Below are 26,782 nucleotides of genomic sequence, written 5' to 3' on the forward strand. Positions count from 1 at the left end.
ACTAACACATCCCTTTGCAAAATAATTTGGGGGCAAATCTCATGGTGTAAAATCAAACCTATTTTTAATAGAATCTCTTGTTTAAGAGACCATTTTTTTTTTGGAGAGGTCCAACGTTGTATATGTAAGTAAATAATGTAAAATTAACATATTCGACTAAATACAACAAAATAAAAATAAAATATAAAATGCATTTTCCCTTCAAATATTCTCAATCAAGAAACTTCTAAATATAGTAACCCAAATTTTTAAGGGACCCAAACAGAAGAGGAAGCTACTCAGCTGAAACCAGGGTGCGTAGTTTTACTAACGTACGCACTCACCTGCATCAACTAAAGCTCGCCAACAAAGGTTCGGTCTTTGAAAGTTAGAGAGAGAAAGTAGAGAGAGAGATGGGTGACTCTAACAACAACAGGGACAACAAAAGGATAGGGTACATGGTGGTGACCCAGCAAAAGCACAGGACCAGTGATCTTAGTGCAATGGTGAAGATTTTTAGCCACTTCCTCACCCTAGCTCCGGCATCCGCCTCTCTCTGTCCAATCACACCCCACCACCTGGCTAAGATATCCAACCTTAGCTTCAATTTTACACACACTCTCCCCCTCCCTTTCTCTCTCAGGCTCGGCTTTTTCCTCGATGCTGACCTAGGGTTTTGAGACTTCTGGTGTGACCCAGAAAGGTAAGCTTTTTTTTTTCTTCTTGCTCTCTCCTTGGTGCTTTTTTTTTTTGTTTTTTGTTGACTTTTCGAGGTTTGCGCAGGTGGGTATTTCGATTTTGGTTTTTTTGTAGGGTGTTTGCGTGTGGGTTTGCTTCAAAGTTATGCTTTTTGTGGTCATTTTGTGAATGGGTTTTCGTTTTGCACCATGTATTTGTTGAATTTGTGATTATTTTCTTATGTGGGTATTATGGATTTGGACCTGTTGATGGAGTGCCTGTTAATGGGTGCCCTCCTGAACCTGATATTTTGTATTGAATTTTATGTAGTAGATATATTTTTAGGTTTTTTAATGGATAATTCATTTAAGATTTGGTCCTTTTGCGACTGGGCCATTGTTGTTAGTTCGTATTTCTTGATTTTGATCAATTTATTGAGTTTTTGCTTTCCGCAGCCAGGTTTATGGATAAATTTGGAAATCTTTTGATGAATTTATAAGCAAATCAGTTTTTGTTAGTTTATACTAGCATTAATTTTGTAAGATTTTTTTTTTTTAATACGAAGCTACTCTAAATATTTTGTTTTTGGTGCTCCATATGGTTTCTTAAAAAGTGTAGGATTAGGAAGAGGTTCAATATATTTCTTTTAGTTTACTTATTACGTTGAAGTGGGGAGAGAGACCCCCGCCAGCCACTCCAAAAAAAAAAAAAAAAAAAAAAAAAACAATGGGTTTGTTGTCTTTGTTTAGGTAGGTGTTTCAGATTTTGGAAAACTATGCATTATAGAAAATGAGGTTTAGAATTTATCTTTTCTCCATGTATTTCTCTCAGCTATCGAATGTGAAGTGGAGAAAGCATTCTGGCCAGCAAATGTTGTTAATGCTCAATTTGATTTTCTTCCCTTTCTTGGTGTATTGCTTCTTACAATTCGGGTGTACCGTTTTTACTTATCCATGTATCTTACTCCTTTCTTGGGAAATTACAGTGGCATTTGTGCCTGCCTTTTTGGCCACCATGGAAGGATTTAGAAGTCTTGGGATCAGTGATAAAAACAGCGCCGTGAAGAAGAAGAGGAGTAATACATCCCGTCGTCCTCGGAATGACTCACAGCCTTCAGATTACCGTGATTTTTCGTCCTTGTCATCCACGCCACCTTCAGATAATGTAAGCAAAGTATCAAGCGATGAGAACAATGATTATGGTTCAGTTTCTCGAAAGAAAGAAATCAATTTGGAACTTTGCAGCACAAGGGCTTTATCTATTAACGTTGCTGAAGCTGAATCTGGGCAGAATATGATCAAGAATGAAGATGGAGGATTCGGAGATTCCGATGAAGCTTCCAATAATGGTTCTTTCCGAGGAAGTAATGAGCAGGTACACAGTGTAGTTGATTCCAGAAGACACAGTGAAGGTGTCCTTGCGCCAGCTGATTATAAAGGCACGAACAAGGTGGGGCATTTTGGAGTTGTTTCAGATGGCTTAGAACATGAGAACAAAGTGAAAAAGGTTAAGCTTAAAGTTGGTGGTGTCATACGTACAATTCATGCCAAGTCAATATCAGATGGTGCATCTGGTGTTGGATCGTCTACTACCAAATCTTCTCGCATTTCAGATGCCCCTCACCCACGGCAGAAGTTGATTGGTCAGGTATCACGTTAGCCTATTGTTCAAAATTTATCGAATTGGCACCTAGTGTGTGTTGCAGGGTGTGATTCATATCCATCATGATGCAAAATTGAGGATATGGCAAGTGGGCATATTAAACCAGTAGCCATGTGACAATTGATTTTTTTCTTAAGCACTACATAAGGAGTTTAAAAAAAAAAAAAAAAAAAATGAAATCTCAATTTTCATTTCAACCTTTTCTAGATGTTGGTGCATGTGAAACATAAATTTGTTCCACAGGATTTTGTTCAACCTTAACTGCTAGAAATTCCTTATGTTGTTTCCTGATGGTATCTAGGATTGAATGTTTCTTCTTTCATTCCAATTTAGCCTCCAAAGCATATTTTGTGACACATCAAGTCCCAGTTTGCTGATGCCCTATTATGCAACTTTGTTTTGTAGTCCAATTCAGAGATTGGGTAGACGTCTTATTGAGGCTATCTGTCTAATGTATATATGTGCTGCAGGAAAATTCAGATGACAACCGTTCCCTTATTTCAGATAAGGGGAGCGGCTTACGGGGGGTTCCTTGGAAGGATTTTTCCAAATATGGTTTTAATGTGAGAAAAACTGATTCTTCAAGGAGCAGGATGCCTGAAGAAAATATTTCCACAAACCAAGCTGATAAATTTGAGCCTATTCGCAAAAGCAAACGGATCTCCAAGAGACGTGTGTTGGATGAAGTGCTTGGTGATGGAGATGATGATGATGAGATTAAATACCTTGAAAAACTAAAAACATCTAAGGCTACCATTGATTACAGTGTAGAGGATGATGATGATGAGGAAGGAGGAAGCAGGAAACAACGGAAGATATCAAGGGTATTGAAGAGTAATGTTGATGTGGAAGGTCACCTCTCATCAAGATCAGGCAAGGAGGGTAAGAAGTCTCGATCGGGGAGAGTATTTGATGATACTGATTATGTAGAAGAGGAAGAACCAATCTCAGATGGTGAGAACAATACTAACAAGAAGAAACCAAAAAAGGAATTTGTTGATTTATTGGGAGATAATAAGAAGGAAATAACAATTACTACACGTCAACGGGCCCTTCAAACTGGCAAAGATGTCTCTTCCGGCTTAGGCGCAAGTCTAATTGAGTTCCCAAATGGCTTGCCTCCTGCTCCACCTAGGAGTGAGTAGTTTTCACCCTATGCTTTTCATTTCTTGTTATTGTTATAGGTTCCTTCTGAAATGTCAAAATTTCTGTAAATTTATTGTATTGATGTTTATTTTGGTGACAGAGCAAAAAGAGAAACTGTCTGAATTGGAGCAGCAGTTGAAAAGAGCCGAGGCTCTTCAGAGACGTAGGATGCAAGTGGAGAAGGCAGCTAGGGAATCTGAGGTTTAGCCCCTTCATTTTCTGATATTTTTTTCAGCCTTGTGAATTGCCAGAATGTTGGAAGTAATTTAAGCGTTCCCTTATACTTTTTGACTGAATTTTAGGCTGAGGCTATCAGAAAAATCCTGGGACAAGAATCAAGTAGGAAGAAGCGGGAAGATAAGATGAAGAAACGGCAAGAAGAATTGGCACAGGTAACAACCCTGCATGAGAACTCTTGCTCTTAATCTTGTGTGTTGATTTGTTCTTTTCTTTTGTATGCTAGTCTTATATTTGGTCTCTTATCTCTTTTCTTACCAAAAAAAAAATAAAAATGATGTAGCATAACTCTTATTCTATGCAGGAGAAGGCTGCAAACTATATGGTACTTCCATCGGACTCTGTTAGATGGATCATGGGTCCCTCAGGAACAGTTGTTACATTCCCTAATGAAATGGGCTTGCCAACTATATTTGATTCCAAGCCTTGCAGGTAAAGAAATACTTCTTTTGAACTATAGTGTATTTAAACAGTGATTCAAGTTTTTAAACCTTCATTCAATACCGATGGAATTTATTTTGTTCTATTAATTTTTGAAGAATTAAATACTGCTTCTTGAGTGATTGTGTATGTGGGTATTGCAGTTACCCCCCTCCCCGTGAGAAATGTGCTGGGCCATCTTGTACAAATCCATACAAGTACCGGGATTCCAAGTCAAAGCTCCCCTTGTGCAGCCTCCAATGCTACAAGGCAATAAAGGAAAAGATGCAGCCTGTAACAGCCTGTTAATTAGGTGGATATTTGTCTTAGTTCTTCATGGAATAAGACTCTTTTGCTTTAATCAATAAGATTGTACTAGAGAGAAGACACAAGTGTTTGGAATATACTTTGAATCTCTCTCAATTCCTTCAAAACTTGGTTGTCCGTTTGAAGGGCTTAAAAGTGCGTTTAACACTTAAAAAGTTCATCTCCAAAGAGTAGCTTAATCGGCTGTGAACCACGCCTCATGAAGCGGAGGTCACTAGTTCGAATTTCTCCTCCCCCTTCCCTTGTGTGGACATGTCAAAAAAAAAAAAAAACACTCAAAAAGTTCGTTTGAAGAAAAAAGTATATGTTTTGTAAAAAAAAATTGAAAATGCTTTTAATGTTTCAAAAAACTCAAAAAAATGTTAAAAACGTACTTTTGACAAAATATTAAAAATGAAGTTTTTGTAACAAAAAACAAAAATCCGTTTTTTTTTTTAAAAAAAAAAAAAAAATTTAAAAGCTCTATTTTTCTATTATGATCCTAGTGTTACACTTACATATGAGTTAAGTCTACTTTTGACTGTGTGTATATAAGCTTTTAGGCATCTTTCTCTTACAAGTCGGTTTTCGGGTGAGTTTTACTCAAAATTTGTATTATTTTCAAAAACAATTCCAACACATGCTCTTCATTTCTATGGAAATTCTTAATAATATCCTGTTTGGTTTATAATAGCTCTTTCGTCTAATTTCGCTTAGAAAGGACGACGTAGTTTCGTGAGTTTTAATCAACACTGTCCATTTTATAACAGGAGAAACCTCTGAGGGGGAGCTATTGAAAGGCAGGGTTTATTTGGGTTTGCCCCACTGGATCAGCCCAATACGGCCCAGAGAAAAACTGAAATGCAAATGGTGATCGTCCTCCTCCGTCTGCGGTAACACCCAGAATACAAGTTCCTCCACTTCCAGAAGCTTCAGGAAAAGCCACGCGCTCACAAGGGCTCTCTCTCTCTCTCTCTCTCTCTCTCTCTCTCTGTCTGCTTCGGCTAGAGCTCTATGGCTAGGGTTCCCAGCAAGCACGGTCGTGATGAAACTCTGGTATGTTCATCTTTTTCCGCGCACAAACCTTACAATTTTCTGTTATATCGAAATTACAAGCAACAAACGGTGCATTATCAAATGAATAAATATCTATATACAATACTATTTTCTCTTCTCTAATTGCTTATTTGTGGAAATTTCAGTCAAGGGAAACTATTTTTAATGCTTTAGGTTTTGAACGTAGTATTTACTATATGGGAACAAGCAAATGTGTGCTTCAATTATTGCATGCTAGTTTGTTTTTTTTTTTTTCCTGTACTTTTTTTTTTTTAATTTTATTTTTATTATGTAAATGGGTTTTTAACGATTATTTCTAATGAGTATTCTTATAGAGCTAACGGTTTTCTATAGGATTTCCAGGGGTTTTTGAATGACTTGCAGGATTGGGAGCTTTCTCTTAAGGACAAAGACAAGAAAATGAAATCTCAAGCTCCTCATAAGGAAAAATCGGTAACTATTCTAACCAAAGAGAATTTTCAATGTGTTTTTGACATTAAACTTGTAAACCAAAAGTGGGCATCAATAAATGTTGGATTTTTTATAATTTGAGGATGATCATTCAAGAGAAAAGTGTGATTTTCTTAGTTTTTAAGGTTTAATGTAGAATGGGAGCTTAGGTTGAGCATGTTAAGGTTGTGAATTTTGTGTCAAAGAGTTAACTAGGTGTTATCAGTTCATTTTTACTAATAGTCTAATACTATGTACTTGGAAAGTTTGTGGGTGTTCAATGAGAAATGATTTACCTGGTTCAGCAATGTGTCCCTTGTATCTTTAAAAAACTGATTATGCATTACTGGAAACAATGTTTTAATGTAGTATGATGATATGATATTCCTTCATCGATTTTCCTTTATAAAGAGCAAATGTGGACATTTAAGTAAACTCTCTGGTGGTTGTGGATTCTGGGGTAGATGGAGTGAATTTGAAGAATTTGGCAAAATTTAATTGAATGGTCTTGGTTAGACCCTAATTCCCATATGATATTATGACATACATGTGTTTGAGGATGAATATTATTTGCGGTTTTTTAACAAATATATGAATTTGTTTGGAATTTTCACAGGTTTCTTCTTCTCAGAGTACTGGGAAAACTCCCACAGATGATTATTCAATGAGTTATACAGGAAAAACTGATTACTCGAGAAACTATGGAGTTAATCCTATGTCAAGTAGTTTCATGACTGAAGAGAGTTTTCCAGATGCTACTTCAGAGAAAGAACTGGTAGGAGTTGTTCTTTTCTCTGTATTATTTTGAAGATTGAGACTGTTTGTGCAACTATGTTAATGTTAATTATGCTGATAATGAATCTATCTCAACCGTAAAGGGTAATGAGTATTTTAAGCAGAAGAAGTTTAAGGAAGCTATTGAATGCTATTCAAGAAGCATTGCCTTGTCACCAACAGCAGTGGCTTATGCAAATAGGGCAATGGCCTATCTCAAAATCAAAAGGCAAGTTTAACACACTACTTTTTTTTTTTATGTGCTTGTATTATGTAGATTTTTGAACTTTGACCACCAGAAAGTGTTCATATATCTATTATTTTTCACTTTAAGATGCTATTTCCTGACTGAGTAATGCTCTTAATGGTCACAATTACATGAATCTTAATTGATTTGTTTCCTTCTCTCTCTCTCTCTCTTTTTTTTTTTTTTGGTCATTTTCTCCTTCTTTAGAATCCAAGAGGCTGAGGATGATTGTACAGAGGCTTTGAACTTAGATGACCGTTATATAAAAGCATACTCACGTCGAGCAACTGCTAGAAAAGAACTCGGGAAATATAAAGAATGCTTTGAGGGTATGCTACATCCAAAAGAATATCTTGATTCATTGAGAATATAAGTATATGTTTTTTCTTCTGCTGTATTTTTGTGTGTCTGATCTGTCTGATATAATGGATATAGCTACTTGCAGATGCTGAGTTTGCCTTGAGGTTGGAGCCTCACAACCAAGAAATTAAGAAACAGTATACCGAGGCCAGATCTTTGTATGACAAAGTAAGCATTTTTTTCATTTGCATCCTAATTAGTTGCTTCTAGTTCTTGCCACGAATTGGTTTTTCATTCCTTTTTTTTTTTTTTTTGGTTACAAATGGCATCTTGAGATAAATTCTAAGCTACAAAAAAGCTGACATGCCAATAGAGGTCATAGTCTTCATCATTATTAGAGACTGCTAAATGATGCGGAATGAAAACTATGAGAATCTTAAATATGTTGTGATAAAATATAATCACGCTAAGTGAGTTTCTTAGGTTGAACGTTATGAATGTACATAGGATTGTTTATCGCATCAGGATACTTTAATCAGGTCTTGAAATCCCGGATTATGCAGCTTAGGCTTGAGTTGTGCTCAGGCTGTTTCAAAGCTTATTTTGTATTTTACATACAAAATGAACTGATCTAAATGTCACTTTTGTGTTTGTTTTCAAAATGAGCAGAGCACAAGTAAGACTAAGTTTGATATATAGGCTCATGACCAATCTAGTATCATTGTTATCAATAGGTCCTAGTCTCCTACTTTATCGTGAGTTGTAATCTTTTCATACATCTGTTCTCATTTTGATAATGGTGTGAGTCTAAATTAATGAAATTCACTTTAAAATAGCATTAGCATCACTAGTAGGGGAAAAAGTTAGGTCATTGCGGAAATCTAAGTGGATTGAGTTTTTGAAGGTTAGATACAACCTTTTGAATTCATGTTTTCTACTGGAGGATACTATTTTCTCCAAGTGAGTTACCCATGGTCGCAAATTGATCTCCAACTTAAGATTGCATTTTTCTTTTCCACAAGTAACTTAAGACTGCATTTTTATTTTATTTTTTATTTTTTTTACTGTAGAGCTCTCATAGGAATCTTGACCTACTTTTTTTGAATTCACCAACTGCAAGAACAGCAGTGAAACAGCTTCTTTACTCATTGGCTGAGATCGTACATGCTGACGAGTGATGGAAATGCATAATTTGCCATGAACTTTTCTAGATATGTATGATAAATTGGATATATAGTATGATACGATGTCTTCTGTTTTTGCAGAATAGATATTGTAGAATTTGGAGAAGATAGTGGATAGGGAAGTGGGAATAGAATAAAAAATGGAAGTTAAGCTTTTGTTCTGCTCTAATGGTGTCTGAGTTGACAGTGTATAGTTTCCACTAAAATCACCTACATTCTATATTTGTTTTTGTTTTTCACTCCTTAGCATATTAATAGGTTGGAGGTGTGTTAATAAATTGTTGTTTTTATTACATTTGATTGTCATTTGTAAAATGCTTTACTTAATTTTTTTCCAGGAGATTCTTAAGAAGGTGTCTGGACCACTGAGAAGCCCTGTGCAAGGATTGCAGAAAGTAGGAAGTTCAGAGAGCAAGGTTAATGGACCTAGTGTTCATCCTGTCTTAAGTAATACTCAGCGCCCAGGAGTGGCTGCTGTTCAAGCTCACACCAAGGTATAAGCAATTAGAGCGTCGATTATCTTTTTAACTGCCATAATATGTGAATGAAAAGCTTCATTTCCTAAGGCCAAAAGGAAAATCCAGTGCAACTTGATTGATTACTGTGTTTGATAGCATGTTTGTGTCCTATTTCTTAAGTTGTCTGAAATTTGCAATAGTCAGAGGACCACCATAAAGCACATAAGGAAAGTGGTCTATCGTGTTCATCAGGTCTTGCTGTAAAACAATTATGCCCTTTACATATAAGTTTTTGTGTAATACATGTTTCAGTCTTGGCTTGGTTTGGTTTGTTTTTCTGGATTACTAACCCAAAAAAAGATGAAGCTTGTAAAAGAGATATGACTTATTGATTCTTAACAAACACCCCCCACCCCCCCAACCTCTTCCTGGGCACACATGCATTACTGATAAAAGGAAAGGAAAAAAGGTTCTTTATACAGGACTTGTTGATCGCTGACATGTGTTGTGTCTTTTCTTTCTCTCAATTTTGATTCACAACTCTGTTGCTCATATTTAATGAGCTCGATTATAAGTAAGCAAAGAATTTGTGACTGAATGTGACATAATTTTCAAAATATATGTGTTCTATGATCTTATTCTCTTGTGCTTTGGAACTCTATTGACAGGACAATGATGGGCTATTCCCTGTGAGGGCATCTGTATCTGTGGAGGAATTAGAAAGCCGAAGTATGAATGCTGGAAGTAGAAAAGAAGGACAAGAAGTTGATGGTTCACATGTAGATGCTATTCAGAGTTCTAGAGTAGACAGTCTTAAGGTTTATCATTAAATCCCTGCTTAACTATATGCTTCCCTCTGCACATCCTTTTAGATACATGCTAAACCACATGTGTCAGTTCTGTTTATTGTCAGTCTGTGACGGGTGATAATTTTTATTAGTCTAGTTAGACAATTTTTTATTAAGCTCTTAAGGGGTCTTTTTTGCCAGTAGCAAAGGGGTAAAGGGCCTGAAAAGGACGGCCACCTTGACCTTTTTTTTCCCTAATTTGCTCCATAGGTCTACCATCTCTTCCATTCTTGTACCATTCTTCAGAATCCTTAATATTGAGAACCCTTTTAAAATTGAAATTAATTTAGTTGAGATAAAAGCCTTTTGTTCATGATCTCTGACTAGGATTTTCATAACTGGTTTGGAGGATTCATAGTCCTTTACTTGATTGAGAGTGGATATTCAGACAGCTAAAGAGCTCATAAGGCGTTGTTTGCTTGTGAAATTCTCAGCCCAATTTTCGATGCCTGTGAAGCAGACACAAGTTCTTTTAGTTCTTGCTTTATTGTGGAAGTTTTACTTTTAAGCCTCTCTTCAATGTCATCAATGATTCCTGTTCTCTTCCTGTCCTTTCTTTTGGTTTGACACTGCTCTCTCTATCATTTTTTCCCAGAAAAATCACAGAACTAGAAACCAAGATCTGAAGATATCAGTGCAAGAGCTCGCTTCTCAGGCAGCTTCTCGAGCCTTGGCTGAAGCTGCAAAAAACATCACACCACCAAATTCAGCTTATCAATTTGAGGTTTCTTGGCGGGGACTCTCTGGTGACCGTGCACTACAGGCTCGTTTGTTAAAGGTAAGCAATGGTGTTTTTTTTGTGATTTAATATTTAGAGAGATCCACTTTTCTGCTATCACATTTAAGTATGCCTATGGCATTATGAATTGCTAAGCTGAAAGATTCATGTCTATCTAGCCCTTGATCCCTTTTTATGGACATAATTTTTGGTTGACCTACATAAATAATGGATAGACCTAACTTAACAGCGACTTTCTTTTTTAATTGTCTCCAAAAGTAAACCAATTGATGGATTGTTAGGATATATTGACCTGATCTTTTCATACTAGTGGCTATTCCTAGAGGGTTTCCATTCATTTATCCTTGATCAATCAGCAAATTCACTTGGCCATTTAATTTTAGTTGGATTACTCATGCTATTTTACTCATTTCAGCTAATTTATTGAGGTTTCCACTTTGTTAGGCCGTATCTCCAACTGCATTACCTCAGATATTCAAAAACGCCTTGTCTTCTTCCTTATTAATTGACATTATCAAGTGCGTTGCCACCTTTTTCATGTAAGTACATATCTCTGTATTTCTTTCTTGAGGTTGCATAATTTTCTGTTCACACTCCATATGGGACTTAATGCCTTTGCACTTTTTGCTTTTGGCAGTGAAGAAATGGATCTAGCTGTCAACTATATAGATAATTTAACCAAAGTCTCAAGATTTGACTTGCTCATCATGTGCCTTACATCTGCAGACAGGGATGGTAAGCATACATGAATAAATTTCTAATACACATTATTGTTGATCGTTTGTTCTCTTCCTTGGTTTAATATACTGAATCATTTTGTGAACAGATCTGAGCAAATTGTGGGATGAAGTATTTTGTAGTGAGGCAACTCCAATCGAGTACGCACAAGTGCTCGATAACCTTCGTTCAAAATACTACCTCAAGCGGTGATGGAGATCTTAGAGATGGTGTTTGAGCTATCAAGTTTTCCTTGTCCTAATCGATCATCATCATAAATCACTTAAACAAACTTGTTTGTCTTAATCTTCTTGGTAGACCATTATTTAAAAAAAATTTAAAATATCCCTTGAGATGTTTTTCACATCTGGTTCTTTTACATGATCCCCTTAGGTCAAGTCAAAATTGCAAAACAAAGCTCAAATATCCTCAAAATTCTTTCATATGCATGCAAGACCAATATTAAAAGATATAGTTGAACAAAAATTGATAATAAGATATTAAAGAATATAGCAAATGAAATAAAAAGCCACACTTCCATAAAAATATAATTATCATTTTAAAATATACAATATATTAATAAACACAAAAATGATGGTAAACCATAGGGCATCCCCATAAACCTCAAGAAAGCATAAAAGATCCCAGAAAGAAAAATGCCCATCATGGTCCAATCAAGCCCATTAATGAAATAAGCCGTTCAAATAATTATGTCTGCTTTTGCCTCAATTATCTTAGGCCCATTTATTAATGCTCTTCATTATACTCATAAAGGATGTCCAATATTTAAAGCATCACCTCTGGAAACATACCCCACCCATCCATCCATCATCCCTGCTAATGGTTGGCTTAATAAATAATTGGGAGAGAATTTCAGTTATTATTTTTTTTTTCAATGCAGAAATGATGAATGTAATTGATAATAGAGAAGGTGGAAGGTATAGAAATGATTTACATTTGTTGAATGATGGTAAAGATGGTTGGTTTGGTTAGTTATAACTTAATTGCCCACCAAACCCAAGACAAAAATGGCAACGTCTTGCGTAACACGAACGTTGATGTATCATGTATCTATCACGTATGTATCATGTGTGATGTATGTGTGAGTGCGACCCATAATTTGGAGGGCAAGGTTTGGTTGTAGCAGTGATTACCGTTGGGCCCATGGCATCATGGGTTTCCATCTTAGCCTGCCTGTCCAAGAAGAATAATGAAATTCCAACAGCTTCCAAATTATATGGTCAGCTTCTCAGACGTTGACTGCTTATTTCAACTCTCATGTGCTCCAACGTGAACCGTCAAAAAATAGCATATATATATATATATATATATATATATATATATTGTGAGTATAGTTTGAATTTCAGGTCATCTCAGGTCATCTCATTGTTTAATTGGAGCAGGTGTTCCGATAGCCGGAGCTCTACCTTATTTGGGCAGTTGTTTAGGTAGTCTGAGTTATGAGATCCAAGTGTTTTTTCACATTAAGCTATTTGGCCAAAATGAGTGGCTTTTTATATTTCTTATTATAAGTGAAATATATTTTTCCCTTAATTTTGTATTTTTCAAAAAAAAAAAAAAAAAAAAGACATGACACAACTTCTTTTACCTATATATTTCCACTTTTTTGAGGGAATATGTATTTCCACTTTGTTCTGTTTTTTTGATGTGTTTTGTTTTTGATAAGCTTTATGTCACATTCTCCAAAGCCAAAACATGAAACATGTCTTGTGGGAAAAAAACGATTGGGTTGTTGTAATGCTTGGAAGTTTGTGTGTTGTCACTTGTGATTTCTAAAAAGCCATCAACATATAATAATAATTTGAAACATAGTAACATGCAACTCGGATTCCATTAATATTGGCATTGCCAATATCAGATTCCATAAATGTTATGATGGTTTCCCCCCTCTATCTTTCGCTCTCTTGAGTGTGACAGGGAAGTGAAGGTAATATTTATTTATTTATTTATTTATTTGTTTTAGTTCTTATCACCCATCATTTAACCGACAAAAGTATTATACTTTTATTCCATTTTTACCTTAAATTCCAATGACATCCTCGTATTTTGTATGCTGAAGAATCATTTGGAAAAATTAATAAAATTGTCCAAGTTCAAGATCTAGTGTTTTTGTTTTAAAGCAAATATGGAAAACTAGTTACAAGGAAACGAATTATAGAAGAGGGGTGGGCTCCCTAATAACAAGCTAATAAATGGGCCAAAAATCTTGTTAATGTGTAGGACGACATAAAAGTGATTGGAGCCCACGTGTGGAATGAGAGGCATGAATAGAGTCGCAAGGAGATCGGCAATGGTGCATTTGAGGAGGTGAGTGGTGGAGGAAACCATATATGAATTGGAAAACCCTAAGTCTACTTTTCAATGATGGCGAATGAGACAGATTGAGATCCTCTATAATTCTCTTTAAATTTGAGACTCTTAAATTTATATATTTTAACCGTTCATTTCATATAGCCGACAATGGCAAATGAGGAACACTCCTTGTGGAAAATAGACAATAGTAAAGAGCGAATTTTAAAGAAAGTAGAGAGGAGAGAATCTTAAGTGCGGTGGAGAAAAAGAGATTGTTGTTTTAGAAGGGAAACAAATGAAAACTAACTAACTAAGGAACAAAATAGCAAAATAATAAAGGAAATGAGAAGGTAAAAGAAGAGAAGAGAAAGGGGGAGGAAAAGGTCAAAGCTCATCGTTCTCCTATAGAACAACCGCAAATGACGACAGAAGAACCTCACCATGGAAGCGAGATTTCTAATTTAGGTTGAGAGCTTCTCTCTATAAGAAAGAGAGAGGAAGCGGCTTGTGATCAATATCTACTATGATCATTGGTTTCTCGATGTTAATTGCATGGTAAAACTTCACTTAAAAAACATGAGAAAATTAACAAATTACATTAAACGGATTGTAGTTATGGCAGTCATTTTCATGGTTCATATTAAATTTCGTAAATTTAATAATGTATATATTATCATATATTCAAAAGTTTCAAATAATGTAACACCGTATATACTATTAATGTGTAATAAAACAAAATTTTAACCTAAAATACATCCTTTACTTCCCGAACTCATAGATATCATTAATGTTTCATTAAAAGTTAATCTCTTTAACTTCAATCTCATTAAGTATAGATTAATTGTTGTAGAATCAAACTCTTAACACAAAATTAAAAACCCATAAAAAAGAATAATCATTCACAATTTAAAACCACCTGATGATCATCATTGGTCCTTACTGTATAAAGTATTTGTAAATTTGAGTTGATAAAAGCAAATGCTATAAGAGCCCGCAGAAGAGTTTCAAAATTCAAAGTCCAAGAGCTTTTTAGTCTTCCAGGTTCTCTGACACTCCCATTATTTCAGAAGTTGTTGCTGTTTACTTTTGCAGTATTTACAGAGTAAAATAAGAAGAACTGACACCCAACACGTGATCTCGCTAATGCTCTCTCCCATGTTGCTTTAATTCCTCTCAATCCACGCGCCCTTTCTCTCTCATTCTCTCATCTTTTCCTTCTTCTATGTTCTTTCACACTCACTCTTAGGTTCTTGCTCTCTCTACTCAAAACTGAGGGGAGGTTTGAGGTTTCGCCCTACAGATCTGCCTCCTCAGGGCAAAGGTACGTGTAGTTCTTGCATTCTGTATGTTGTTTCCTCTAATGGGTATTATGGGTTTGTTTTGTTATATTTTTACTCATTTTTTCTTCTTCCTTTTTTTGGGCTTTTCTAGTTGGGTTTCTAATCTGTGTATATATATATATATATATATTTTTTTTTTTCTGTACTTGACATTTGGTTCTGGGTGCTTTTGAAAAGCTTTTGTTTGTGCTATCTCTGGGTATGCATGGCTCATGTTTTGTTCTTTTGTAGCTTCAAATGTTTGGTTGGTTTTTTCCTTTCGTTGCTTAGGGAGAGGGATTACAATTACCGTCTCTGGTTGTGTTGCTCATGTTTGTCTTTACAGCTTTCAATGGGTGTCAACTTCTTTTCTTTTCTTCTTTGGTTTTTTTTCCCTTTCTCTTTTTATCCTGCCCTTTCTCAACAATTTTAAAACTTGCTGTTTCGGGGAAGTGTTATTTATTTATTTTTGGTTTTATTTCTACTGAGCTTTTCTGCTGGACTTGTGGGTTCACCTTCGCTGTGTTTGGGGTCTGCTCTTTTGGGTACTTTGTTACTTATTTTGGTGGGGTTTTCACTGATTTTGTTTTTCTGAAAACTTGCAGGAAATGGGTGTCATATCTAGAAAGCTTTTCCCAGCATGTGGGAGTATGTGTGTTTGCTGTCCTGCTTTGAGGTCAAGATCTCGGCAACCTGTTAAGCGTTACAAAAAATTGCTTGCAGAGATCTTTCCTAAATCCCTCGTGAGCATCCTCCCTTTGTTATTATGTTGCCTGATTTTGTTCAGTTTTTTTTTGTAATCTTGATGGTCTAGTAACTGATCAGGAAACATCTTTAGCGTCTGTTTGAGTTTAGGGATATTCAAGCTAGAAAGCTATGACTAGCTTAAATATAGCTAGTGGCTAGCAATGTGACCATTCGATTATGTAATGTGGGTGATCAATGCGTCATATGCTTTTATTTATTAATAATAGTGCCATTGTATTCTCATTACAAAGAAACTGTGTTCCCTGCTTTGACGCAAAGAATATACATGTCTTCATCACTTTTCTACCCTGGTATGGCTTTTCTATTTCCGGAGGATTTGCTCTTGCTACTGTTTGTCCAGTTGGAATGCTAGCCTTCCAATTAGATCTTGGGGGAGGATTTGAAACTTGTTAATATGCTTAAAAACGAAGCTAATGATCGAGGAAAAACTTTGCTTTGACTTATGCTTTATGTCATATAAATTGAGCCTATATATTATCTTATACTAAATCCTCTGGATTTTCCTTTGTGTTGGGTCAAAGAAAACATACAAGTCTGGAACCCTGCACTATGTTACCTGTATTGGAAATCAAATGGGGGTTTAACTATTACACCTCAAGTTCTGCATATATATCAGAGTTTCAACCAAAAAACATTAGTCAGCTAAATCTGGCATGGTGGGTTATGATTTTTGGTAATAAGCGATTCACTTGAAGTGTTTCTTAATAAATAATTTCTTGGCCATGTTGGATCATTGTCTGAATTAGTATTCCTAGCTATGAATAACTAGAAAATGATGCTGAAAGTCTTATTGCAGGATGGTCCTACAAATGAAAGAAAAATTGTTAAGTTATGTGAATATGCTGCAAAAAATCCTTTTCGGATCCCTAAGGTATTGTCTCTATCATCCTACTTGTATATATCTGTCAATAAAAGTGAAATTAGTATTAAAATTAGTGTGCTCAGTGTTGAATATTGGTGGTTCTTTTCATTTAACAGATAGCAAAGTATCTTGAAGAAAGGTGCTACAAAGAACTGCGATCTGGGCACATCAAGTTCATCAATATTGTTATGGAGGCCTACAATAAGTTGCTTTGCATATGCAAGGGGCAGATGTAAGTGCAATGTCATGTCCCAAATCAACTAGGCTTTAGAGCTTGCCAAGCCATCTAGTATCCTAAACAATTACATTTTTTCAGAAATAATTCCATTCCATACTCATAATTTGGGCTCCCTGTAATCATTTACACAATGTAAGTTGACCTAATATACACCCAATGTAGGATTGAGCATATGTCCATTTTGGGATACCATAATCTCCCCATTGAGATACTTATCAAAAAATAATCTCTCCATTGAGATCCATCATTTCCACGTTAAGGCTAATTTTTTTAGGTTGGCTATAATACTATTTGTCATGACCTGTAGAGAAGCTAACTACATATTTGTGATAGCTCAAAAGGACTAATCATAATCATGGTTTTTCTTAATCCCATATAAATCCGAGTTCCATTTATTGCACACCTAATCTGGTGCTCAGTACATGCCCTTGCTGTGTCTTTACAATTCTATTTGGCACACCACAAACTTTTTCCTATCCCTTTTCTTTCTTTTCACATTATTGCTGAATTATATGTAGATTTTTAGCTTATAAGGTGGCTTTATTATAAATTCTACTCATTTCTAGCCATTATTTTTTTGTGCAAGTTGAGAAAAATCTTTATATATGGCATTCCACAGAACATTCTTTTCTAAAGCGTCTTTAAAACCTGGAAATTCCATTTTACTTAAGTTTTATAGTATGTAATGTATATATGAAATTGTAGTCAAAAGTAGTGCGCAGTGTTTAGTCAAGTAGCCTTCAAGTTGGTTTAGGGTCTATCATGTGTTTCTTAAATGTAATGTCAAAGTCTGAGAATTTTATGCTACATGAATCATTTATGACCATCTTTTATATAGTCCTACAAATTTCATGGTGCAGGGCATATTTTGCTGCTAGTCTGCTGAATGTGGTTACTGGACTTTTGGACAACTCTAAGCAAGATGCAGTACTGATAATTGGATGCCAAACATTAACAAGGTTCATCTATAGTCAGGTAAGTTCAGAGCTAGGTCCAACTTTCTTTTGTAAATACTATCAAAATATGCCAAACAGAACAGAAAAAAATCCATACTTTGATGGGCTTTGTTTATACATTTTCAGAAATTGAGATTATTTTATTTTTAAATTCTGAAGAAAAAGGCAACCCTTGGGGTAGCTCAATCGGTTGTGGGTCCCTAGTTTGAATTTCCCCTTCCCTCTCCCCTTAGGGCCAAATACTTTTAAATAAATAAAAAATCTGAAGAAAAATATGGTTTAAATTCAGATTGGATATTAAGAGAAATGGTACTCTTTCAGCTTCATGGACACCCAAACAATCCTAAGCTATGACCTGAAAACAAAACTTAATCAAGAAAAAGAACTCCTTAAACAAGAGAGAGTCCTTGTCATGATATGGTATAAGTTCTGCATGTTAAGATGTTCTTATTACTCACCCACTGTTATGTGTAATTCTTTGTAGCTTTAAGTATAAGATTAATTAGACTGACTGAGATGAAGATTGAAAGATTGTTGAGAGAATAGATCAAGCTTGTGATCTCAAATGTTCTTGGAAGTAAATCAGGACAGCAGAAACATATAATGTTTTTTATAGATGTTAATACGGTGGATTCCGTATGGGTCTTCACATGACTCATTTGAAAACTGTTGGTCCAACCTGCAGCCCTTTCTCCTTAGGCAATAGATCATTTGCCCATGCAGCCAGCAAAAATTTAAAAGGGACTGGAAGATTTTGGTTGCTATGGATTGTAAAACATATATTAAGTTTTGTGCAGTTGGATACATTTTCTTCCGTCTTCATCAAACATTAATAAGCAATATTTTTGTTTGTTACTCTTGTAACTTGGCTGTTGCCGTGATGTATGAACAGGCAGATGGCACTTACACGCATAACATTGAAAAGTTGGTTCGTAAAGTATGTGCATTGGCTCATGTGAAAGGGGACGAGCATCAAAGGCACTGCCTAAGGGCCTCCAGCTTGCAGTGCCTCTCAGCCATGGTAGTTTTATACTTCAATCTTTCTTTTTTATTTTCCAGATTTAGAAAGACAATTTGAAAATTAATTTGCTACTAGTTTTTGGAGCTGAAAGACCAGTTATTTAATAGTTTTCTCCCTTTGCAGGTTTGGTTCATGGGACAGTTCTCACATATTTTTGATGATTTTGATGAGGTTAGTCCTTTGGAGTTACTTTTCTTGATGCTATTTGATGATTCTATGGAATTTCTGGAAGATTCTACAAACTGTTTGCAGCAAGTTAGGTGTCTTATTAAGATGAAGTACTGCATTTTTTGTAGCGGTGTTTTAACACAAAGGATTGTATTTGAATTGATTGCTGTTGCTATATTGACCAAAGAAAAATAGCGGTTGGGTGACATATTGCAAAGTTTTAAATCCTAATATTCTAGGAAATATATTTCAAAAGAAATGGAAAGAACTACGCTGCATTAGAACATGAGATACTCTGTTTAACTTCCATGGAAGATCAGAACTAGTCAACTTGTTTCTATGGAATATCCAGGTGCCTTTGCATTAAAATTAACTGAAATTGTAATGAGCTTTCAAATGTGTGGGGAATGGGAAATTATTGTTTGTCCTTTTTCCTATGCTTTTTAATTTTATTTTTCAGTGGGATTGTGCTGTTGATAGTAGAGCCTAGATTGAATTCCGTCTGCTGTCACCTACTAATAATGAAGGCCAATTGGTCAATTGAGAATCATGTGAAACAAATCAACAATCGATAGCTAACTGAGTTGCGATTTCACCTTCTTCTTCTTCTTTTTTTTTTTTTTGTTTTGCAATGTTCTTCACTTGGGTTATTATATTTGGATGATGACTTGATGTTGTGACTATTGAGCGGAAACTCTCCTGTCTTTTTGACAGTTTTAGAAGTCTTCTAGTTATTGTATCAACTCTATGAAATGAAGTGCATATAATTCACTGTTATTGGTACAAGTCTCTTGTTATTGGCCAAGTTATAAGGGAATTGGTCTAGTACTGTATTCTGCAATCTTTAGTTTTCCCTTGTTTTCACATCCACATTTCTTTATGTTTAACTTGATCATTCATGTCAGTGCTTGCAATTCTGGGGTTAGCTTTAGTTTTATTGATATTTCCATGCTGCAGATTGTGCATGGCACTTTAGATAACTACGAGCCTGATGCTCATAATGAAGGTGATGTTGAGAGGGGGGAGCCACATCATAATTGGGTGAATGAAGTAGTTAGATGTGAAGGCAGAGGTGGTGCAGTTGGAAGTTGTGATACTAGCCCTAGTTGCATGATCATGAGGCCACGACCAGAAAGGAAGGATCCTTCTCTTTTGACAAGGTAGTGGTTGTTCAGAAGCCTCTGAAGGAGAGCTTTTTAGATGCTATCTTGAATTTGCTTGTCATGTTAATGCACTTTGATAACTTCCTTTTTATTTATTTCCCTCTGACTACTCTCTTTCCTTTGTTATAGAGAAGAGATTGAGGCTCCTAAAGTATGGGCACAAATTTGTATCCAAAGAATGGCTGAATTAGCCAAGGAGAGCTCAACAATGCGCAGGGTACTGGATCCAATGTTTGTTTATTTTGATTTGGGACGGCACTGGATTCCTCAGCAGGGCTTGGCTATGATGGTTTTGTCTGATATGTCGTACTTAATGGAGAGTTCTGGTATCTTGATCTCCCTTTGACTTCTTCCTCATTGTGTGCTATTTATGTCGTGTAGATGTTTGAAATTCACGTCAGTAGCATTTTGCAGATTTCTTATTTCTCCTGCCCTCCCTCTTCCAAAGAGTAGGGTGCCAAAAGTATTACTTAGTAGTGCAGTGCCTATACCCATACGCTTTAGTCCCTCCTGTGCAGATATTTTACTAATTTTTACTTTTATACCAGGGAATCAGCAGCTGATTTTAGCTTCCTTAATACGTCATCTGGATCACAAAAATGTTGCACATGATCCCCAACTCAAGTCTTATGTCATTCAAGTTGCTACTACTTTAGCTAGGCAAATTAGATCAGGAGTTGTGCTAGCAGAAATTGGATTTGTTTGCGACCTATGCAGGCATCTGAGGAAAAGTCTTCAAGCCACAGTTGAATCAGTTGGCGAGCAAGAGTCAAACTCAAATATTTTACTGCAGAATTCAATCGAAGACTGTTTACTTGAAACTGCAAAAGGGGTGAGTTTGATACTTGTTTTATAGTTGGTGCTTCCTACTGTGCTTCCAGTTTAAATGAGTTTTCTGTTCTTTCGTAGATTGTTGATGCACGGCCACTTTTTGACCTGATGGCAATCACGCTGGAGAGGTTGCCATCTGGAGGTGTTGCCAGGGCAACCATTGGATCATTGATGATTCTTGCTCATATGATCTCAGTGGCATCAGCCTCTTCACGTTCTCAACAGGTGAGAAGAATTCGATATAATTTAGTGTCCTTTCCAGATTTTTTTGGTAAACTGCTCCCTTGTATCATATTTTTTTTTCCTTTGAAAGTACTCATTGGGTATTGTTAGTTAAGATTGTGGACATTTTTGCAGACAAGTCCAGTTGACTAATTTCTGATGACATACTCTAAATCTTGTACTTTAGATAAATAATTTGAGGAGATAGTTATTAGATAAGTTCCACAAAATAATATCCCTTTATGGTTTGGAAATAATGCCTGTTTAACTTGTCTGAAGATTCTAATTCTAGTATGTTAGATGGTTGAAGGTTTTAGAAGGCTACATTATCCAGAAAGTGTGAGAATGAAGACAGCTATAATTTTGTACTGAAGTACGTCGCTGCATACAGGCAACCCTGTTAAACAATTTCTAGCTTTTTCATGCAGATCTTTCCAGAAGCCCTTCTTATCCAACTGTTGAAAGCGATGTTACACCCGGATGTTGAAGCACGAGTTGGAGCACATCAGATATTTTCTGCGCTTCTAATTCCAAGTTCTAATCATCCCCGTCATGAAGTTGCTTCTTTGAGAAGTGGTTTTCTACACCAACAAAGAAGATGGCATTCAAATACTGCATCTGCATCAGTTACAGCTCTACTTGAAAAGCTCCGGAGAGAAAAAGATGGCACCAAGGTAGAAAAGCATGGGAATAATGTTCATGATGATTTTAAAGAGAGGGACATTGTAGAAGAAGACTGGAAACAGGGGCGTGCTCGCAAGAATTCCCCTAATTTTTACAAATTTAGCTCTATTATTGACAGGACGGCTGGGTCAACCAGCTTGTCTGAGGCGGTAAGCGGAATTATCATCCCATTAATGTTTACTTTTGTTTGCTGTTGTAGTTCTTATTCATTTTACCAAGATCCATATAAAACCCGGTCTATGATTGGCCAGGAACCACATATTATGAAGTTCAATGAGGATCAAATAGCGTTGTTGCTGTCTGCATTTTGGATGCAAGCTAGTCTTCCAGATAATTTACCTTCAAATATTGAAGCAATAGGTCATTCTTTCGTTTTGACACTTATTTCTTCAGGTTTAAAGGTGAAATTTCATATATAAACACAGTACCTACTTTCTTAATTTTTCCTCATTTTTTTGACCTATTATTTCTCTTGCTTCTTATGTTCATATATTTCTGGCCTGCTAGAGAGACCACTCTAGCCTTGTGTTGAATGAGGGCCTTGGCATGCAGACTTTAGTTTAGTCACTTACAATATCTTAAACTTACTATGCCGCAGAACATGAATGGCAACCTTGTGGTCCGATTCTTTCAGCTTCCCTTGTCTCTCAGGAATATGGCCCTTGACCCTAACAATGGTATGAGAATAGAGTTTCATAAATAGTCTTTAAATTTTGGAGAATGTTAAAATATTCAATTGACAAGTGTTTCTCGTTTGGCAGGGATCTTGCCTCCAGCATGTCAAAGATCTATCTTTGTTTTATCAACAGGCATGTTGATGTTTGCGGCTAAAATATTTTACATTCCTGATCTGACTGATCTGCTCAAGACATTAGTTCCATATGATGTGAGTTCGTTTGCTGTGTGTGTTGTGTGTGTAGGGGTTGGGGGAGGTTAGGTTAGAGTCTGATGCTCACATATTATCTTATTAAAAATTTGTCTTCTGCATGTTCAGGTTGATCCGTATCTAGGTATTAGTGTTGATCTTCAAGTATATGTGAAGCCTCAGGTGGATAGCAGAGAATATGGATCTGTTACTGATAATCAACTTGCTACATCATTGCTCCTTGAGTTACGGAACAAGATATATGAATCTGCTAATATTATAGTGGACATTTTAGTTCAGAGCCTATCTAGTGTTACTGAGGTATGGTATTTTTTCAATGGACTGGAGCTTCTTTTGCCCCGGTCTCTCTCTCTGATTTATCTGTTTTTGCTTGTTAAGCTGGAGGCAGATGACCTGACTAAGCAACTGTCAGAATCATTCACACCTGATGCATTCATGTTTGGTCCACAATCCATACTTGAATTTGATCACAACCAAATGGTTTCCCATTCTCAGAAATCACTGTCCTTTGATGGGGTATGCTCTTTGTCGGCATTTTTTCCATGCTATTCCATTCAATGACCTTGCATGATGATGGTCATTGCTTTCTGGCAACTATCATTAAGTAGGAGAAAAATGATGGGTGTGGTTGGGTGGGGGTGGTCTTGTGTAAATGCCATGTAAATGTCAAAAAGGTGAAATTATTTAGAAAATAGCTCATCCTTGTTGCTAATGTTGTAGGATTTTCCGATGAATTCACTAGTCGCGGATGATGCAATAAGTGAAGCATCTGTTGCTGATCTCTCTCGCTTCGTACCGAAAATGCATTCTTCTCCATCTATGCCCCATGTTATCAGCATTGGGCAGCTTCTGGAATCGGTAAACTCTCTCTCTCTCTCCCCATGTGTAGCAAGCATGAGCCTATATATATATATATATATGAAAATGGTGAAACAAGATAATGTTAGCTTCTGAATTCCTGTGAGAATTTTTCCAAGACGGGTATAATCTGAAAAAAAAAAAAAGGAGCGATCTCATAATGAAGGCTCAAATTGTTTGTTAATCTGTATTACCCTAAAACGGTGTAGTTAACATTTTTGTAAACATCACTATCCTGGCTGCGAAAATACTATATTGGGCGACAATATTTTTCCAGTTGTAAAGCACCTTCCTTTTTAAATGTGCCTTTGTCAATTAGATAAGAATATCGACTATCTTATATATCTGGTTTCAATATCTGAGGTTTTTGAACAGTTCAGATAGTTCTTATTGGTCTGAAACACAATATGCACAGTTTAGTAATCCATGTGCATTACACCTAATCTATCACCTATACATGCAAAATATTTGTGTACTAAAGTATGGTGTTTCAGGCACTTGAGGTAGCTGGGCAAGTGGCAGGAACATCTGTGACTACTTCACCCCTCCCATACAACACCATGGCTAGCCAGTGTGAAGCCCTTGGCACAGGCACAAGGAAGAAACTCTCCAATTGGTTGGCCCATGAACATCACCAAAGTAGGGCACTGGACAAATTGCTCCCGGCATTTGCTGCAGATGGACACTTGGCACTCGAAAAGGTCAGAGCCTTCTAATCAATATAGCAATTACCTTCCCATATTTCCCACTTTCCACTAGGAAATCATAATGAATTATTAGTTGCAACAGTATGACATCTAAAATTTCTTGTACATTTTGTCAATGAATTTTCTGACTATTAACAAATTCTGTTCATGTAGATAACAAGTAGCAGTGGTCCTGCTCAGGTAGGTGTGTTGCCACATGACCCATGGTTGGCAATGAGGCTGCCTCCTGCTAGCCCTTTTGACAACTTCCTCAGGGCAGCTGGATGTTAGAGGAGAAGCCACATTCTGTCTGTTTGGTGGTTTCCTATCTGTAAAGTCTTAGGCAGTGTCTAGAATTAGTAGCTTAACCTTTAATTCAAACTTCAAGATTATTTCTGGGCTTTCATGCCAGTTTATTAATCCTTGTATGCTCCAGCTTTAGAAAGACAAAATATACATATATCCTTGTAACATGTTATCTTTGTACTAATTTTTTTTATCCTAGGCAAATACTGTCAATGTTTTATCTGACCTGGAATTTGACATGATCTCCACATAAAATTAGCAAATTAGGGTTGACTTATATAGTTTTATACCTCGATTCGAGCTCAATAAGTGACATTTAGGATGGGTAACTATTGATTCTGCCCGCCAAACATGACACAAATTTAACACAACTAACTGATTGATGTTGAAAAGTTTGACCCCCGAATTTCCACATCAACAAAGATGTGATGGAGTGCAAAAATGAGAAGGTTTATAGTAAATGCATCGTTGATGATAGGCTCAATCTTTGAGTTACGTTGGTGCTCACTGGTTTTCATGACATGACTACAGCTTAAAGATAATAAGTAGGAAGTTTTTTTTTTTCTTCCAAGTAACAAGTAGGAAGATTGCTTCCAATATAATTCTACTCTCTTGATCTCCTCTTTTACCCCCCCTTTCCTGCGTTGATTAGAAAAAAAAATTAATATCTTTTTTATTTTTATTTTTATTTTTTTAAAATGTGCTATTGATCGAAGCTTGAAGAACAAAATTGAAGTTGAAAGTAGTTAGGGAGGGAGGTGGAACCATGATTCGGGCTTGAAGCTTGCACTAGGCTGTGAGAGTCGGGCCTTCAAATATTCTCTCCATGCAATCTTTAGGCCTGGTCCGCCACTTGGATAGAGTTACCACAGGGGTGGCCTCCAACAGCTTTTGTTACTAAAATTTAAGGCCCAAGAGTAAGAGCATATTTCGAGCTTGATAGGCCCAAGAGTAAGCACTTTGCTATAAATTTTTTATTTTTATTTTTTTTTATTTTTTATTTTTTATGTCCTTACAAGAATGATGTGATTTTCAAAATTACCATTGCACTTGTGATTGATCGCTATTGAATTTTGATTAAATTGTGATTATAAAAATCACTTCTTTTTTAGAGGGACAAGAATTTCTAAAATTACTCTTTAATTTTTTTAAAATGATCTACGTCTCATTATTTATTTTAGAGAATGACTAGTCCCGTAGAATGGAAAATGGGGAGAGATGAGAGAGATTTGTTTATATACATATTGTAAACTATCAACATCAAATTACATCAACAAGAGCATCTAGGTAAAAACCATGACCTAACTTCATAGTCATCACAGAAATTCATAACTGAAAATCATAAGTTCATACTAAGTCAACATCATAGCTTGGTACATGTCCTTAACTAGCCATTAGGGGAAAATTAGGTGCTCTTGTGGTGTTCTCTTGGTCCTAGGTATTAAGATCAACAATTACGCTATGGAAGAATTAAAGAGGGAACCAAAATCAAGAGCTGATTGCATAAATCAAGGGATATGACCGTTACTTATTTCTAGGTGGATATTATTTTTTAAAAACTAAGTGAGAGAAATAAGAGTAACTATCTTTTTTGTTTTTTTAGAAAATAATATTCACCTAAGACTAAGAGAACACAAGGAGAACACTAAGAGAGGCTTGAGAGCACATAGCAATTTTCATAAAATTAAGGGATAAATGCAAAATTGGTCCATGTGGTTAGCTTAGATTACAAATCACTCAATGTAGTATAACAATAAGTCCATGTAGTTGGTTGAAATTATAAATCACTTTATGTGGTATAAAAAATAATTTATAGGTCTTCAGGGTATGCCAAAATAATAGTTTACTTCCTAAAATTAATTTTAATTAAGTAACTTAACAGAATCTGTTACTTTGTCACGTCATATTGTTATAGTAAATTACCCTAATCTCTTCTATCTCCAAGATTTTACTCTGTGCATAACCTTCCCTCATTTTTATCTTTCTCGCCACGATTTGTGAGCATTTTGCGAGAATTGACGGTTGTATTTTTTGAAGTGGCTGACGAAGATAAAGATGAGGGAGGGTTACGTACCAGGTAAATTTTGGGGATATAATAGATTATGTTAATTTACTGTAGCCGTATGACGTGAAGTGAAAGCTGATGTGTAATATTAGTTGGCGACGTAAAATGATGTTGAAAAATCATAATTGTCATTTTTTAAAGTAAGAAATTAATAACAACATGTGTCGCATTTTTATTGGGTATGACGTGTCAAAGTGACATATTTTGTTAAGTTACTTAATGGAAAATGATTTCA

General features: G+C 35.9%; 3 protein-coding genes across 5 annotated transcripts; all 3 read left to right on the plus strand.

The window, feature by feature from the left end:
* Nucleotides 1–278: 278 nt before the first annotated feature.
* LOC132172151 (uncharacterized) lies at nt 279–4,528 on the plus strand. 2 transcript variants are annotated; one of them, XM_059583602.1, is made up of 8 exons: nt 279–682; nt 1,489–1,529; nt 1,643–2,304; nt 2,790–3,456; nt 3,566–3,666; nt 3,768–3,857; nt 4,007–4,134; nt 4,287–4,528. In XM_059583602.1, exons 3-8 carry the CDS (start codon nt 1,672–1,674, stop codon nt 4,429–4,431), a joined length of 1,764 nt encoding a protein of 587 aa, XP_059439585.1. In that variant the 5' UTR covers nt 279–682; nt 1,489–1,529; nt 1,643–1,671; the 3' UTR covers nt 4,432–4,528. The 2 variants fall into 2 exon arrangements, with proteins under 2 accessions (XP_059439585.1, XP_059439584.1); XM_059583601.1 differs by lacking the exon at nt 1,489–1,529.
* A 692-nt stretch (nt 4,529–5,220) lies between these two features.
* LOC132170971 (uncharacterized) lies at nt 5,221–11,549 on the plus strand. 2 transcript variants are annotated; one of them, XM_059582143.1, is made up of 12 exons: nt 5,221–5,484; nt 5,839–5,937; nt 6,551–6,709; nt 6,813–6,937; nt 7,163–7,284; nt 7,401–7,483; nt 8,778–8,933; nt 9,566–9,715; nt 10,341–10,523; nt 10,929–11,023; nt 11,122–11,219; nt 11,311–11,549. In XM_059582143.1, exons 1-12 carry the CDS (start codon nt 5,443–5,445, stop codon nt 11,412–11,414), a joined length of 1,416 nt encoding a protein of 471 aa, XP_059438126.1. In that variant the 5' UTR covers nt 5,221–5,442; the 3' UTR covers nt 11,415–11,549. The 2 variants fall into 2 exon arrangements, with proteins under 2 accessions (XP_059438126.1, XP_059438127.1); XM_059582144.1 differs by having other exon boundaries at nt 5,848–5,937.
* Nucleotides 11,550–14,566: 3,017 nt separating this feature from the next.
* Nucleotides 14,567–24,705, plus strand: LOC132170312 (protein SEMI-ROLLED LEAF 2). The gene is made up of 20 exons (XM_059581240.1): nt 14,567–14,835; nt 15,439–15,576; nt 16,398–16,472; nt 16,580–16,695; nt 17,562–17,676; nt 18,550–18,678; nt 18,802–18,849; nt 19,804–20,006; nt 20,139–20,335; nt 20,558–20,841; nt 20,919–21,065; nt 21,491–21,895; nt 21,998–22,147; nt 22,345–22,423; nt 22,508–22,632; nt 22,741–22,932; nt 23,011–23,148; nt 23,353–23,490; nt 23,985–24,191; nt 24,351–24,705. The coding sequence occupies exons 2-20, from the start codon at nt 15,442–15,444 to the stop codon at nt 24,465–24,467; spliced, it is 3,000 nt and encodes a 999-aa protein (XP_059437223.1). The 5' UTR covers nt 14,567–14,835; nt 15,439–15,441; the 3' UTR covers nt 24,468–24,705.
* Nucleotides 24,706–26,782: the final 2,077 nt, after the last annotated feature.

This window comes from Corylus avellana, chromosome ca2, assembly GCF_901000735.1.
Source record: "Corylus avellana chromosome ca2, CavTom2PMs-1.0".
Classification (NCBI taxonomy): Eukaryota; Viridiplantae; Streptophyta; class Magnoliopsida; order Fagales; family Betulaceae; genus Corylus; species Corylus avellana.